The sequence below is a fragment of the Nyctibius grandis genome, chromosome 32, assembly GCF_013368605.1.
Source record: "Nyctibius grandis isolate bNycGra1 chromosome 32, bNycGra1.pri, whole genome shotgun sequence".
In the NCBI taxonomy this organism is placed as follows: Eukaryota; Metazoa; Chordata; class Aves; order Nyctibiiformes; family Nyctibiidae; genus Nyctibius; species Nyctibius grandis.
In genome coordinates, this window is record NC_090689.1 from 3,580,602 (window position 1) to 3,596,133 (window position 15,532).

The 15,532-nt window shown below is 46.8% G+C and overlaps 2 protein-coding genes and 1 long non-coding RNA gene across 3 annotated transcripts in view; 1 reads left to right on the forward strand and 2 right to left on the reverse strand.

Annotated features, from left to right (window-relative positions):
• LOC137675182 (uncharacterized) overlaps positions 1–15,532 on the forward strand; it is a 16,188-nt gene continuing 656 nt past the window's right edge. Inside the window, exons 1-2 of the long non-coding RNA XR_011049901.1 lie at positions 1–138; positions 14,317–14,472. This is a non-coding gene — a long non-coding RNA (uncharacterized lncRNA). The remainder of the gene's footprint in view (positions 139–14,316; positions 14,473–15,532) is intronic.
• On the reverse strand, positions 223–12,762 carry LIPH (lipase H). The gene is made up of 10 exons (XM_068421172.1): positions 12,711–12,762; positions 8,325–8,692; positions 7,495–7,603; positions 7,292–7,393; positions 6,220–6,309; positions 4,981–5,148; positions 3,968–4,063; positions 2,877–2,988; positions 1,859–2,032; positions 223–295 (listed from the first exon to the last, which is right to left on the reverse strand). Exons 1-10 carry the CDS (start codon positions 12,760–12,762, stop codon positions 223–225), a joined length of 1,344 nt encoding a protein of 447 aa, XP_068277273.1.
• The window catches only part of ANAPC13 (anaphase promoting complex subunit 13), a 3,796-nt gene continuing 3,272 nt past the window's right edge, over positions 15,009–15,532 (reverse strand). The window contains exon 3 of the mRNA XM_068421167.1: positions 15,009–15,469. Within this exon, the coding sequence (XP_068277268.1) occupies positions 15,344–15,469 (126 nt within the window). The 3' untranslated portion in view covers positions 15,009–15,343. The remainder of the gene's footprint in view (positions 15,470–15,532) is intronic.

Below are 15,532 nucleotides of genomic sequence, written 5' to 3' on the forward strand. Positions count from 1 at the left end.
CCGCCGCAGCGTGCCCCGCACACACCCAACACCATCGGGTTTGTGTCACTCCCGAAGCCCCTTTATAACTCGGCGTTGACAAGACGGCCCCGCCGCGCTGCCGCTTGGCCTCCACGGAAGGTGCTGAGGAGCTTTCAGGTGAGTCCCCGTACGGCTGTGACAACGTCTGCCGTGTTCAGAGGGATCGTTGAGGAACAACACATGCGGGCCTTAGCTCCTGCTCTAACACGGGATGGGCTTGAAGGTTGTTTTGGTGTCCTCCATCAGGACGAGGTCGTATCTGCACAGCTGCGGTCTGCGTAAAAACAGCACAAACCAAAAGTGAAAAACCTGCCTTTTGTGTCATCCCCCCAGTCCAGTCTCCCAGCGCGCTGGAGGCTTACATAAAATAACTCATGTTTACAAGACAACTGGTTTGAAGTCGCCCTAAAGTGAGGTGAACTTCAAGTGTTACCGAGGTCGGGGATACCTTGAGCGTATTTTCATTCTGGTCTAGATTATCTTCTGCTTTGCCTTGTGGAAAAACAAAGCAGCAAGCAAACTGAGGTGTTGTCTACAGAGTTCATGGTTCCCTTTAAGCCAGTCTACACCTGAATGGGGTGGTTCTTCCACCTCACCCGTGTATTCCTGCTGTCAGCATTAGGGATTGTGCCACCTCTCTGAGCTGGGCCCAGGCTAGAGCTGGCCCAGCTGGAGAACAGAGAGAATGCTTAATCTTTCACCTGGGGCCAGGTGAGCCTTGGAACAGGGAAGGAGAGAGGGCAGGACATCCCTCCCTGTGGCAGATTACTGAATGGTGTTAAAATAGTCATGAACAACTCGTAGCCTCTAGCAGACCCTCCTAGGGGAGGGTGGACAGCCTCTGGTGAAGTGTTTGGGCATTTGCATCTGCTTTTTAAAAGACTGAATGTGGATCTGGGGCTGGAAGTGACTGTGGAGATGTAGGACAGGAGAAAGGGAGTGTCAGCGAGTGGGAGCTGCAGAAGGACTTTGCTTATTAGACATACAGAATCTTTTCCTTATTCCAAGGCTAAGATAAGGGTAGCAGACCTTCACAAACTGCAAAGAAACCGGTTCTGCAGCTCGGGCCTTCTTTTCCTTCACCCTTCTCCCTCTGTGGCATGCAATTCTTGTTTTAACCCACATTTAAAGCATGATGTGGCTTGATGTCCACATTCTGTCTTTGCACACAAGGTCAGCCTAAGAGACTCTGTACTCACTGAGCTCAGGCAGAGATCCCGTCCTCCAAAGGTGCCCTAAAAATCGGGGAAGCTTAAGGGTAGGACCGCAGAGCGGACAGAGCTTAACAAGGTGGGTGAAATGGCTGTAGAAATCTCATCAGCAAATGACCTGGTAGGCACACCATGATGTTGTGGGCAGGAGTCAGTGCTTTGGGGCATGGCGGCCAGCAGCTCCCAGTTACTGGAATTCCAAGAGTAAATTAATCTCCCTACTTGACTGCACATAGAAATTGACTGGGATAGACTGTGTATTTGGGGCTGGACATCCGTATTTCCCTGAGAGATGCATTTACCTTCAGCACAGAGTTCAGGCCTGGGCAGCTTCTCAAAGGTAATTTTCCTGGCCAAAGTTACAATGTGAGACCACATCAAGAGTCAGACCACTAACTACATGCTTTCAGTGCAATAAGACAACATCTGTGTTCAAGTAGGTATTCAGCTGTGGGATTTGCGTGCACTAAAGGCAGCATTTATTCCCAAGATATGTGTACAAGGATTATTAAATGTGAAATAAATCTAATTCTTCTGGACAAACTCAGCCAGGCCAGGAATGTGGGAGATTCATTTACATCTGTCCTGTCTGCAACAATAGAAGTGGTTTGTAAACCTCTGCTTACCTTTCTGGATTTGTAAGTGACCGGAACCTCATTTGGAGAATCCTGAGTTTGAATTTTGGGCCAATGACAGATCCTGTGGAAAATGTCAAGGAAATTTTTTCTACGTTTTCAAAATCCTGGTCGAATCCAATTAGCAAAGTGATTTGGTTGTACTGCTGAAAGGCTGCAGCTTCTCTAAAGATAAAGCAGACAAGGTGTCAGAGAGTCACCGAGGGAATAGCTCTGGTTTTAATATATTCAGTACAATATTAGAAACAGTGCTGGGGGAGGAGGACTGAATTTAGGATTAGTTTCTGATTTACAGAAAATGGGTATGGATTCGGGTCTCCAGGTGTGAACCTGCTCAGCCACTTTAGCACTCAGTTACTTGGGGTGGGAGCCGGGACACAGAGGCCTGATGCCGTTTGCTCTGGTCCCAAACCAGAGTCCTCACTGTGATTCTGCTTTGAACCTGACTGGACTAGACCCAAATGATGTTCGTACATGGCTGGCTGTGCCGACCTGAGCACCGGGTCGTCCGTGGAGTTTGCAGAATATGGTGCTGTGTATAAAAATCTGGTTGTAACAGCGCTGTAAGGCTGAGGTAGCTCTGCAAGAGCGTACCTTGGGGGTGTTAATGCCCCTAACTAAACTTCTGGTAGTTCTCTTCTGGCAAACGCAGCAGAAGTGTCTGTGAAACAAGTGCTGGAACAGAACACTCCCAGGAAAGGGAAGGAAAGAGAGGGAGACGTGTTTTCACTCCTGCTTTAGTGGGAGCCTAGGACAGCTGTGCCGCTGGCTGAGATTGTCCGCTTCAGGCCTTAAGATGACTGAGAAGGGTCCAAACCAAAGGCCGGGCTGTCAGCTGGTGTGCACTGGGGCAGTCTGTGAAAATCACATAGGGCCAGGAAAGCCTGAAGGCACGTAGGCTATCAAGTACCAGTAGAGAAATGAGAGGAGGATATCTTGCCTCCTCCCAGATCCAGTTGTACCAAGTGATTTGCTAACATTCACAGATCATCACATCGGTAAGACTTACGGATTAACTTTAGATTCTGCCTTCTTCCCAGTTTCATCAGCTAATACAATGCTGAAGGTGCCTCTTCTGGTGTCTTTGTTCCATGTAATAATATCCACAAAGTAGTGATAAACTGAGGTGAGAGAAAGTGAGCGGGGTTAGACTCTGCACACTCGCTCTGCTTTCCAGCCCAGCCGTGTGCCTGGCTGGGAGCTGAGCTGCAGGTGGAGCACGTCTTTCTCCCATTTGCTTGTTTGACACAACCCGTTCAATTTAACTCTTAACATTTTGTTCCCCTTCCTGCTTGCCATCTTCCTTTGCAGAGATATCTAGTAGAAATATTAACTGGGAAAGCACTGGAGCCAGGGTTACACCAGTGGCATGCAAGATGGTCTCTCTGTACAGCTTTCAGCACATTGCCTTTCACCATTCGTTTTCAGATTGCCTTTTCTTTCCCCTGTCCGCCTCTCATCCCCTTCATTTCTGTTCTCAGCATCTTTCATTTGTCTTCTCTGTCACGGAGCACAATCAGCTGCTCTTTACTCTGATCTGTAAGTCACTGAATTCACTTGCTGAGCAGCCCTGGATGGAGCTCAGGCCATAATCCTGGCCCATGGCTTGGTATGTTGCTGGTCATGAGGGTGACACCTTTTTACACCGATTCCCCCTCGCCTGGGCCCTTCCCCTGTGCCTTTCACTTTTGTCCAGGGTGGCTTTTTTTACCTGTTGACCTCAGAGCACATCTTTGACTCTCATCGTTCCCACACACCTCTTACTTGTACAAGAGTGGTGCCTTGTTTTGAAACACAGTTTAGGAACTACCCTTTTATGCTTCGTTTGCATGTTCTCCACACCTTTCCTAGCACTGTGAGCAAGGTGAGCCTGTTCTTGCACATCTCCAGTGAGTAGTTGGCTTTCCCAGCACCAGGCAGGTTTGCAGGTAAGGAATGCAACGGCCAGACTGCAGATGGACACGATTCTATCCAGCAGCCACTGGCTTTGTTTCCAGAACGCTGGCTATAATAGTGATAGCAACTAACCATCTCTGCTTGGCTGTTGCTGGAGGAGGCAAGACACAAAGAAAAATAATCTCAGAAATCTTAGTCACTTACTACAAAACGGCTCTTTGTCTGCTGTGTCAAAAAACATCGTTGTCACTGGATGGCTCTGTTGTGTTAAATAGCTTTTCCACTTATGGGCATCATAACCTGTAGATGACAGTTTGAAAATGAAACAGAGGGTTACTGCACAGGTATGTAAGCAACTAAATTGCTGCAAATAACAAAGCAAGTATTTAAGAAATAATAGATTGCTTTCCAGCTGCAAGGTGTTACTGAGACACATGCTCCCCTTCTCTGTAGACTCGTACCAGGGCTTAATTTTACCTGTGTAACTAAAGCCAGCTGGGTGTCTAAATACGCCTGGTTACTGTTCAGCACTTAAGATCGATCTTTCTCCACATCTCGTAGCCATGGTCAAAAAGGATTTCATTTTGCAGTGCAGAATGAAAGTCGTCCCCTCAGCTTTGAAAGCTCATTTCTGGAAGTGTCAAAGCATTGGAATTTCAGAAGTGGCAGCCTGAAGCCGGGTGTCACATCCAGGCTGGGACATCTCTGTGGGTCAGTTACAAGAAAGCAGAATACCCTTTGTTCACCCCTCTGCCACTCCTTTTAGAGTCAAAAGGGCTTGTGGTGCTCCAAGTTTCTTATAAAAGATTCTGTTTCAGCAACACCTTGCCCCTATCCCTCAATCTCCACAGCTCATGGACTTTAATTCATTGTTTCTCTGCCTTCAGTGTGAACATCCCAAGCCTTGTTTTGGCTTTTCTAGCTCTGGATCCTTTACATGTGGATTTCTGTTCTAGATCATAACATGATGTGACCATGCAAAGGGCGGGGAAATTTCTTGGGCCTCTTTTTGCCTGCAGCAGAGGCTTGTACCTCTGCAGAAGTCAAGGAGAGACCATCTCAAAAACCTCAGTGGAAATAACTTATGTGCTTTTGCAAAGCACCGTGCTGTGTTAGTCCTTCAGCAAACCGTTTGTCATGCACAAAGTTACAGTAACGATGGGCAGCTCTGTCAGACACGTGTGTTCAGGATGTATTTATGTTCCCTGGATCCTTACCTAGGATGGGGCATGGCATAGGCCGGAAAGTTTCGCAGCTGGTGCACTTGCCATTCCTGTAATTCCTGTAGGAGTCGCAGGGGTACGCCGTGATATTGCAGCTCCGTTGCAGGGATGCCATGAACAGGAGAACAGATCTCTGGTGGTCACATTTAAAATACTGCAGTCCTTGATCACACACAGGGAAGAAATATTTTGTTAGCAGTCCTCGTGCTGCAGGAAAACAGTATTAATGCCCTAGCAAAAAAGGGGAGCACTGGGCCGTGGCAGAACAGTAAGTGGGCACTAGCCTTTGAGTGCCCTCAGCTCTGCCTATGTCTGCTTTACTTTTCTTCTTGTCTTTTTTAGTTTTAAAAACATATTCGTTTGTGTTGTTACTGCAGTTCCAGAGCATCCAGCTATGGATCCTATTCCGGCTCAGGTGTTCTCCTTTTCTCCCTGAGCTCAGGCCTGACAGCTGAATATTGCATTTTTTTGCACATGGCTTTACCATTTTAGTTTAAAAAACTCTTTAAAAAAGACGTAACTACTAAAATGAGTTGTTGCATGAGCAGCAAAATGAGTGAAGCTTCATTTCCTATGGATTTTTGTTTCAGGCTGGTTTCCGATGTAGATTCCCTTGGGTCCGATAAGGGTTGAGTTCACATTACTGCCGTTCCTCCTGTAAGGTATCTTCTTCCCCCAACTTTCACAAAACCAGTGCTGCTGCTGGGCTGGAAAGGAAAAAAGCTTTCTTGCATTCAAGACTAGGGCTCTACCTGCCAGAGTGTGCTGTCTGTCACTGCCAAGAAAGGCACGTTGGATTCGGTGTAACAGCCTACCCCACATTCGTCTTGAACCTGTTTTCTGGACAGGTTCTTGCCATTGCTACTCCTTGTGTGTGTTCTAAGTAATTTTAAAAAAAAAAAACAAATCCCACCAGTTTTCTAAATGTAGTCACAAAATGAAGGCACAAATCTACCTGATGTCATTTTGCTTGGAAATTTAATCCCGTCTGCATTTGTGACGGGGAGCAGAAGGATCACCCCTGACTCCTGTGTCTGCCTGGTACCCATCAGCTAGACTCCTGTTACACCAGTGTGCCACACCAGTGCTGGGGAAGAGGTTGCTTTCAGGGCTTTCCCACAATATGGTGGTCGTGGATTTTCTAAGCAGTGGTGATGTTTCTCTGGCCTTCTCCTCTTTTCTGCTTGGAAACGTTTTGTCGGTGTTTGTGCAATTCAAGGCAGAATTAATTACCAGAAAATATTGTCAGTGGACAGCCAGGCTGGTCGGTCCCACCGTTGGGGTAGAAGTCTATGTGACCTAATGCTTCTCTGTAACCTAGTCCTGACAAGAGAAAATATCGAGGGTGAGGGGGGGGAATATTAAATCGTAAAATGCAGAAGAAGGAAACATAAGAAAAATAGTTATTTAGTTCTAGGATGCCTGCCTGTGCAGGAATATTAATGTCATTCATCTATTTAGGCAGCAGGCCAAACAGTTGTGACCCAGCTGTGTCATTTTAGCAAATTTAGGTATGAAATACCTAAAATAAGTCTGTGCGTGTGACACTACAACATCTGGCTTTTTGTGTCACTGCCTGGGGGAGAGGAAGAGGGCTGTGAAACACTGGGTATTGCTGTACTGCTGAAGTCCGAGTTCTTGGAAGGGCTGGGAGAAGACGAGAGGCAGCAATGAGGTGGGAAAGCCGAGTGCTGGGGGTCGGGTGCTAGCGGGATCAGAGTGGGGAGGGTTTGCATCACGCTGCCAGCCTGGCTGGCGGACATGAAGACGTGCTGGGAAAGGAGAGCGCCGAGGGAGATGCCAGGTTTGTCCCAGGGGAAGGTTTAGCCCACAGGAGGTGGGATGAAGACTGGCAGCATCATGCAAGGAGTCACGGGGTTGGGGGTAACTGATCTGCTGTGCAAGGCCTTGAGCTGTGTGACTAGCTTTGGAGGTGCTGCAGGCATGGCGCAGCCTGACCCCGCAGTGCGGCGTTGGGGTGGAACTGCTGTGGCAGCAACAGGGCCCTCCTGCACCAGTGCCTCAGCCCTCGTACTTCATGGGCCACGAGGCTATAATTGCTATAAAACAGCATCATGCTTTGAAATGCAAATAAACCAGCAGCTCCCGAGGGAGTGCTGATGACAGCATGGGCCACGCAGGACCACAGAGCCCTTCGCAGCACCAGTGAAGGAGACTGCTGTCCTCCTGGGCCATAGGAGCGAGGATCCCCCCAGCACTGCTGCCTGCCAGAGCCCCTGCTTCCTTTGCTCCCCATCAGTCTCTAGGTTTCCTTGTAATGGAAAAGAGGAGAAATGTCACGTACCGTCGGTGTCCGAATGAATGACGTCAACAAACTGTGCATCTGTAGGGTCCAGCCTCTCGCTTGACGGCTGTCCTCTGTACAAGGGGCCTGCGGGGTCAAGGCCTGCAACGCAAAACCACGTGCGTGGGGTCACTGCAGCAGTGTGCGGCTCGTGGTGAACAGCTGCCCTCGAAGCACAAGGCCTGGCGGGAGGAAGGGCTTACCTGTGATTCTTCCAAGCGTCCCATCAAACATCTGTCCCACAAAGCCAGAGATGTGTGCTCCCAGGCTCACTCCTATCATGTGCAAGGAGTCAAGGGATGCTCCATCAATCTGAGATTTAAAAGTACTCGTGGTCACAGATTTGAGGCACACGAAAGGCATAAAAAATATCAGGAGGAGGAATGTAAATGCATCTCCCTACTTTTCCCACATTTTCCCTTGGTGTGTCCCACTCTGTGTAAATATTCCCCCTTTGATAGTCCCACAGTACAACCAGCACTCCTGTTAAAGGCTCATATCTGAGAGCTGCCATGAGAACAGTTCAGGCAATGGTTGTATTTTCCTGGGGCAGTGACTACAAGTGTGGACAGGAATGAGTATTCCTGGGCCCCATGAGTACAGCTCCAGTTGCCCACATGTGGTTCCTGCAAGGCGTTAGCAGACACAGCCATCCTAATGACCCAGTGTCATCATGGATTGTGCCTGTGCAACAGTTTAGAGGAGCTGCAGACTGTAGTTGATCCCCAGAAGCTGACTTTTGGATATCCAGAAAGTGGAAATAGATTTTCTGTGTATGGGAAAACATATCTATAGCATTTTGTATCCAGAAATGTAGAAGCTTAGAGTGTAAACTGAGTATTGCAACAAAATACCATCATACCAAGTCCCAGGGTAGAATTTGGCACTGTGGTATAGCTGCACTTCCAAAAATGAATGCATTCTGTTTTAGGAGTTTCTTTTCCCAGACATCCTGCTGTGTTTAAACAGTTCCTTTGTGCCCTTTACATACTGTGCATTAATGACTATATCGTAGTGTGAACGTTCAACTTACCAGCATTTCATCAATAAGTTTCTTCAGGATCTCAGCAACTTTCTTGCAGTTTCTGGAAGCATTACTGTAGATGAGAGTTGTTGCCCCCCGGTTCCAGTCCACAAGGATGATGTTCATGTCTTCTACAGAAAGCAGAAGATGTACCAAGTCAGGGAGCCAGACTGGGGCAGAGCCTGTGAGTCGGTACCCGTGGATGATGAAGGTGATTTTCTTTGTCACATCTAGATACTTGGAGGCTGTTGAATCGAGCTCTTCAGCACAGTCTGGGTTCTGTCTGGTGTAGAGCAGCAGCTTCACTTTCAGGTCTGTCCCTATCAGAGCGTTGCCGATGCTGAGCGCTGTGAATGCAGGGCATGTCTCCCTGGGATCTGAAAAGAGCACAGTGTGGCCATCCTGAGGTTAGCACCAATGTGTTTGCTTTGACCTTTTCTACCTGCCAGCCCTGCGCAGGCACAGGAACTTATGTTGTGAGCTGTTGTGAGCTGGGGCTGCTCCTTTCCTCTCCATCATGGTCGTGACTGGAGTTACCCTGAAACGTAGGTTTTCTTGCTATGTTGGAACAAAGACAGCAAGTGTACCTTCTGGGAGCAGCGTTCCCTGAAACGGCACAGTCCTGCTCCCACTAGCAGCTGGGAGGTGGCATGGACTCTCTCCAAAATGCCCCTAGTGTGAGGGAGGTATTAGAGACTGAAACTAGGATGGCTGCTGTATTGGTTTGAGAGCACACCCAGATGCTCCGGGCGGGTTCTAGGGTGAGGAGATATCCCCGTGGTTTGTTTGTAACTCCAGGCTGGAGCTGACAAGCTGCAGAGGATCTTGCTGTTGTGAGGGGCAACTCAGCGCTTCATTTGTATTGGCAGATGCAGCCTGCTATTTCAGACTGCAAAATGGGACACCCTTTGACTGCATGAGATGTGTTACTGATACTGCTTTATACACAGCAGAAGAGGAACTGAATTTTATGTAAGTGCTGCTTTCTGGGATGGTCTCTGCTGTTTGAAAGCCTTTGTTCCTCCCTTTTCCAGCAGAACACAGGCTGAGCCTTCAGAGTCCAATACAATCTCCAACAGGGCGCTGGCAGGGAATGGAATAACTGTCTCCAGACAGGCACTGATTATGAAGGCCCTCCCTGGTTTTGTAGCCTCTTCCTGGCTCACAATCCCTTTCCCCAAATCCCCTTAATCCTATTGAAGAACCGTGTGGGAGAGAGTGTCTCTCACACACATACGCCCTGGGCTGCAATAATTGTTCAGGCTGCAGTTGCTAGAGAAATCTTCCTGATCTTTGTTGCTTATAGGCCTGGGCAGTAGGTAGAAGGGTTTGGAAAACCTGCAGCTGTAAGCTAATTGTGCTCTAGCAATTCTCCAATACTCTGTGCATTTTAATTTCTAAATGATGAAACTCTCAGTTTCTGTGAGCAACTTTGCCTTTTCTCCTCCTATGGAAATCAGCAGCATGAGGGTGATATAAATGCTATGCACATAAAATAATCTGCTCAGTTGCCATAGTTGTGCTAATTAGTTTGTAGAAGCCCCAGGAGCTCCAGAAATAAAAGTTAATAGGCTAAAAGGATGTTGCAGTTAAGTCCAACTGGATATTTTAAATTGCTACCATAAATTCAGAAATAAATTTTAACATTTGAAATCCATGGAGTCCTTCCTGTGTAAAGCCTATGGTAAAATACAAATAGCAGAACAGGAGCAGTGGAAAATGAGCCCTCAGCCAGGCCCAGTGAACGCTGGTTGAAATCAGTGGCCTTTGAATCGAGGGTGTTCTGCCTCTGTAAGGCTTCCATCAGGGCTCCCAGGGGTGGTGCGACTCTGGGCCCTGCTTACAAGAGTGAAGGTGACGTGGGTGGCTGTCTCCTGACCAGCTTGCTCTTACCGCCTTGTTACAGTGCCAAGATGCTCCAGAGAAACAGCAGCAAGAGTTCTCCTACGACACTGCTCATGTGGAGATGTCAAAGTAACGAGCAGAGAAAAGTTACCATTTTTTTGTTGATATACCCCAGCATACACAGTGATACTTAAGGACTGTCCTCTAGGTGCTACTGCAACATAAAAAAATACAACTATATTTATTTTTTGCTAATAACTAGAAATTGGTTTAGTTATTGTATAGTCTTACATAGTATCATTAATCATCTTTACTGCCACTGAAGCTGTAATAATAGAGGCAGAAGTGCCAGGCAAGAATTACTTCTATACGGTGCAAGATTGCATTGATTGCTTAATTTATTTCTGTATCTCCTGCATTGTGCTGAGACTTGCCTAGAGGAGCACCGTGTTTGTCACCAGATCAGCCCAAACCCTCTCGTAAAGAAGAGCTTTTAAAGAGCTGATCGGCATTTGCTAATACCTAACACAGGAACTGTTTACAAAGCCTTGGTATATCTGCACCAAGTCTGTTAGGTTTGTTCTGTTTTGATTAACAAAATCAGATCAGTGCTAATAGTGGGGGGAAACCTGCCAGCTTCTCTTCTGGCAGGCTGGTGCACATCCCAGCCTCATCCACCGTGTGTTACAAAAGCTGACACAGGAGGACAGCCGGTTATCCTGGCTTTGCTCTTCATTCTGATAAGCACAGCGAATCCTACCCAAAGGGCTGGAAGTGTCCTTGAAACTCCAACGTGGTCTCTCTGATGGGGAAAGAGGCTTAATGAGATTAACTCTGCAAGCAAATAAGTGAGGTGGAAACTCGCACCCTGGCACTGTACTTAACCCGTGTCCAGCAGACCGCTTCCCTCCAGGAAAGGTGAATAAATGTGGCAATTAACCCAGCGTCCCATGAACTTGCTCCCAGCCCTGTCTTGGCCATTAGCTTGCTGAACAACCACGGGCAATTCACTTTTCTCCCTCTGCTCCGTTTTCTGACATGTAAAACAGGAGGGGAAACAGCAGTTTCCTGGGCAAGGCCTCTGACAGCTCAGCCCCTCTAGCAGGGGCCATACCAATCTGTTACACCCAGTTCCCACGTGGGAGCTGGATGGCTTTTGTCTTGAGCTGGAGATCGGCCTCTGAGGTGCAATAGCAGCAGGAGGGGCACCTCCAGAATAACTTGGTTCTGAAGTTATATATGGAGATATTTTCTGAAGTTATATACTGCCAGGTGGGAGCATTGCAGTCGTGAGAATAGTCCCAGGCAGACTCCGTGGTATTTACTGCAGTCAGTGCTACTGAAGGCCTGCCTTCCCCTCTTCTCTCTCATTCTTTTCTTGGCCACAGTGTTCGGAGGCTTTGTCTTCCTTCAGTCCTGGATGTTCATCCTATGGACAAGCAGGGTTTGCAACAGTGGCTGTGATCTTGAGGCTGTCTGCGTGAACAGAATAGCAGCTGAGTGTTTTAACTCCACCGCTCTGTCCTCTTGCAAAGTGAGGTTCCAACAGAACTTCACTTCAATGGTCAGTGGTCGCTTGGTCAGGTTGGTAGTTGTCCTAGCTGTGGCCCTCAGGCTACTCACCTGGTCAACACCTCATGTGGACCTCAGATAACTGTGTTGCTGCTTCTGCGTCTGTCTGCAGTTTCACTGACACTCCAAACACTGTCACCTTGCCTGGGCTTTTTACAGCGTGTTTCAACAGACTGGTCTTACGTGTCAAGAATGAGTCTTCAGCTTTAAAGCTTCCACCCAGCAAATCTGAGTAGCATTTTCGAAGAATCCCATCACTTTTCCACAGCGAGCGTGCCCTCTACCTCTTAAACTCTCTTCAATATCTCACTGCCTTTCCTTGGTGCCTTTTCACACAATTCTCTTTTTCTACTTCTTACAACTACGTTTCCTACAGCATATTTACAGACTAAGCAAAATGCCACCCCAAGATTACTCCAGAGAACCTGATGAAATACAACTTAGTATTTATAAGAATACTTTTTTTTAAAAAAAAATCCTATTTGTTTTCCCTACAAAGCAGAGAGCCATAACTCGACTTGCTCCCTTGTGTATGCTAACACGAGGCAGTACATTTGTTTATCGTTACACAGGTTGATTCTTGATAGGGCTGTGAGGATATCAAATGCAGTTTATTGTTCATAAATGGTAATTCATCCTTTGCGTCTGTCATATCAGACACTGCGGAAAAGACATCATTCTTCTCTGAAGATTTCAAATGACATTTTCAGTGTCGATGGGTAGTACTTATGTAAGAGAAATGTTCGCAAAGTGAGGAAAAGATACTAAAAATGACTTCTGGGTTTACATTTGGAACTCTTGGAGCTGACTACATTCACATAACCAGGATAATTTGCTTTGCCAAAATAAATAATGCCAGTGAAAAACCCTACGCAGTAGCTATGATGGAGAGGGTAGATATATATTCATGTTTCTGCAAAGCAGAGAAAGCCTGTTATATTTGACAAAAACATGCAGAACAAAGGGTTGATTTCTTACCTGTTTTCACCCCGTACAAAAGGCAGATGAACACGACGCACAGCCTCAGCATATGGACTTCCACATGGAACTTGTACAGGTAAAAGATTTTAGGGATCCCACAATTTCTTTGGCATGTATCTGCTGTCTCTGACAACAGTTTGCTCTCTCTTTCTGCCAGTAACAGTAGGTGTGGTGAAAGGAGGAAGTTACCAGCCAAGAAATTAAGACCAGGCTTCAGTTATACAACTAAAGCTGCTTCTTAAAAGGTGGGGCACCTTCTATTCTACCAGGTTCCCTTATTTTAAATGTAGTTTGCCCTGGGGAATGACTAATCAAAGACACAAATGGTTTGGTATCACGCTGTGAGCAGCAGTTTGACTACACCTGTTGAAACTAAGGAAATTATTGCATGTTTATTTGCCTTTTGCAAAGAATGTCAAAAGGCAGCAAAGAACGTAGGTGTCACTGCAAGTCTGATAAGCATCTGGGCAGGGCCTGCACTTGGTTTCACAGGGAATGCTGGTAGCATTCATGAGGATCCCGACTCTCCCACGTCCCAGCATCCCTTCTAACCTAGGAGACCCTGTCAGCACAGGCAGGAGGCGGATGCACAGCACTGTGTTGTGACAAAGGGAAGGTACCTGTTCGAGTCAGGCTGGGTCTCCATTGCGTGGCCAAGCAACTGCTGTCTTGGATGACACTCGTACGTCTGGTGTCCCCACCGCGCTTTCTTGCAGACCTGCTGGAACCTCATGAATTCTGCTCTAATTCAAATAAAAAGCTTCCCCCCGCCTCCCCGCCGCTGGATGGAAGGAAGAAGATGGCAGATGCAAAGGCAACTGTCAGGGGCATGAAAGGAAGTCTGAAATCAGAGTTGGAAGATCTAGTGGGAAAATTGGAAAGATGAGAGTGGTGGGTGGGGAGTGTGTAAAGGAGTGAGAGAGGGGAGGGGAAGAGAGAACAGGAAGCTGTGGTAGCTTTGCCTAATGGTTTCTTAGCAAATTCTTCTAATGTAGGTCAGGGAAAATGAACGTGGGGAAGATCAGAAACACCTCATCGAGTGCAGGCTCCGTTTTTTCCCCCTGGTGATGATCCAATGAGGAGCTGAACTGTTACAGTTCCCAGCTGCACAGCTCTTTCTTTGGTCCATGCTGTAGCTATTAAGCTTTTTGACTTTGCTAATTCTTGGGTTAATCCTTAACTCTGCCTGCTGGCTGTCTGCAGCTCCTTCTTGTTCAGACAAGTGCGTGCTGCTTGTCTGGTGCAGGCAGGGCTGACACCTCAGACAGAGGAGCGCACCCAGCAACATGGGGGCTTTTTTTCACAAGCACCTTGAGCTCTCCATCCTCACGCAGCTCAGCAATCAGTCTCACAAGACACGTGCCATGCTGCGATTCCACTCAGTAATCACAGAGGCAAAAGCTGGGTTTTGTTATTTTGAGGAGGATAAACATTGAGAAAAGACACCAAAAAACTTCTGTGGAGTCTGGAAGCTGCAAGCTCCAGGAAAGTGCTTTTTCTGATGCACTGGCAAAAGAAAATCATCTGAAACATTGTTTTCCTTCCAGTTCCTTTCTCACCTCTACCAGTAATCCTAAACTCTGTCAAAATATTTTCTCCTTAGCAAATTCTGCCAATGGTGCGAAGGAATCGGTCCAACAGTGAAACATGCAAGATGAACAGAAGGCTTTTACCTATTGCAAAAGACATTTGAGAATCAGAGATAAAATGAGATAAAGACATCAAGAGGGCCTTGCCTGTCTTCTCGGCACAACAAGAGGTAATGATTTATTGCCTGCAGCTAAGCCCCACTCGTTTCTTCTCCCCATCCCTCTCCTCAGATTTCCCTTTCCCACCTGAGACAGCTCACCCAAGTGGCTCTCAGTTCAACAGGTGGTACCCTGGGACTGGCAGGCTCTTCCTTGTCACTCTGTCATCCCTCAAAAGACAATGATTTTGAGTAACCACCATTTTAGCATAAATTAGACTGTTTACAGTACACGTATTGGCGAACATACCCAGCATGTCAGCACTGGAAATGCTGCCCACCGCCACCATCAAGTCCTGAGATGAGGAGTTCAAATAACCACCTGTGTTTATGGATTACTTGAATCCCAGTGACCAGTCTTTCACTCCTGCCCCACACAACCTTCCTCAGCCACACACCAGTTAAAGGTGGTAACAACTGACTTAACGGTTTTTTGATTTTTGGGCACTGAACTCTAACCACGGAATACACAGGAATACTTCTTGGCACATAAGCCTTCAGAGTCAGAAATGATCCCATCATGAGCTTTGAAATCAGTAACAACTTGAGACAGTAAAAACTACTTCTTTTATCACAGGTAGAAAACATTTAAGATCACAATGGGCACCAACTTAAGAACAATTTAACAGAAGATGTGAAATAATTTTACATAAGAGAAACATTCTGCTATTAGCTCTGAGGTATCAGACAGCCATTGTTATTTCACACTCATTACAGAAGCATTTTAAACTGTGTTTGGTCACTGTGAGATTGTTTGAATCAGAGTTTGAATTTTCAGAAATGTTGTTTTCTCCTTAGAGAAGCTTATGACAGTGACAGTCAGCTGAAAAATATTTTTTTATATTGCATTTAAGCATCCGCTGCATGAAGTTTCACTGATTCACTAGTTTCCAGTGGGTGGAACGTTTTCGTGGAGATACTGGAGAGCCAAATCTGTCCACTTCATTTCTTGCTCTTTCACAGACTCTGTTGTGCCACCGTTGTCTTGCTCTGGTTCAGGAAGCTCATTCTGAGAACAAAACAGAGGTACAATGCATTCCACATGTAATATGCTTCCTGCAAGGAGCAGGTT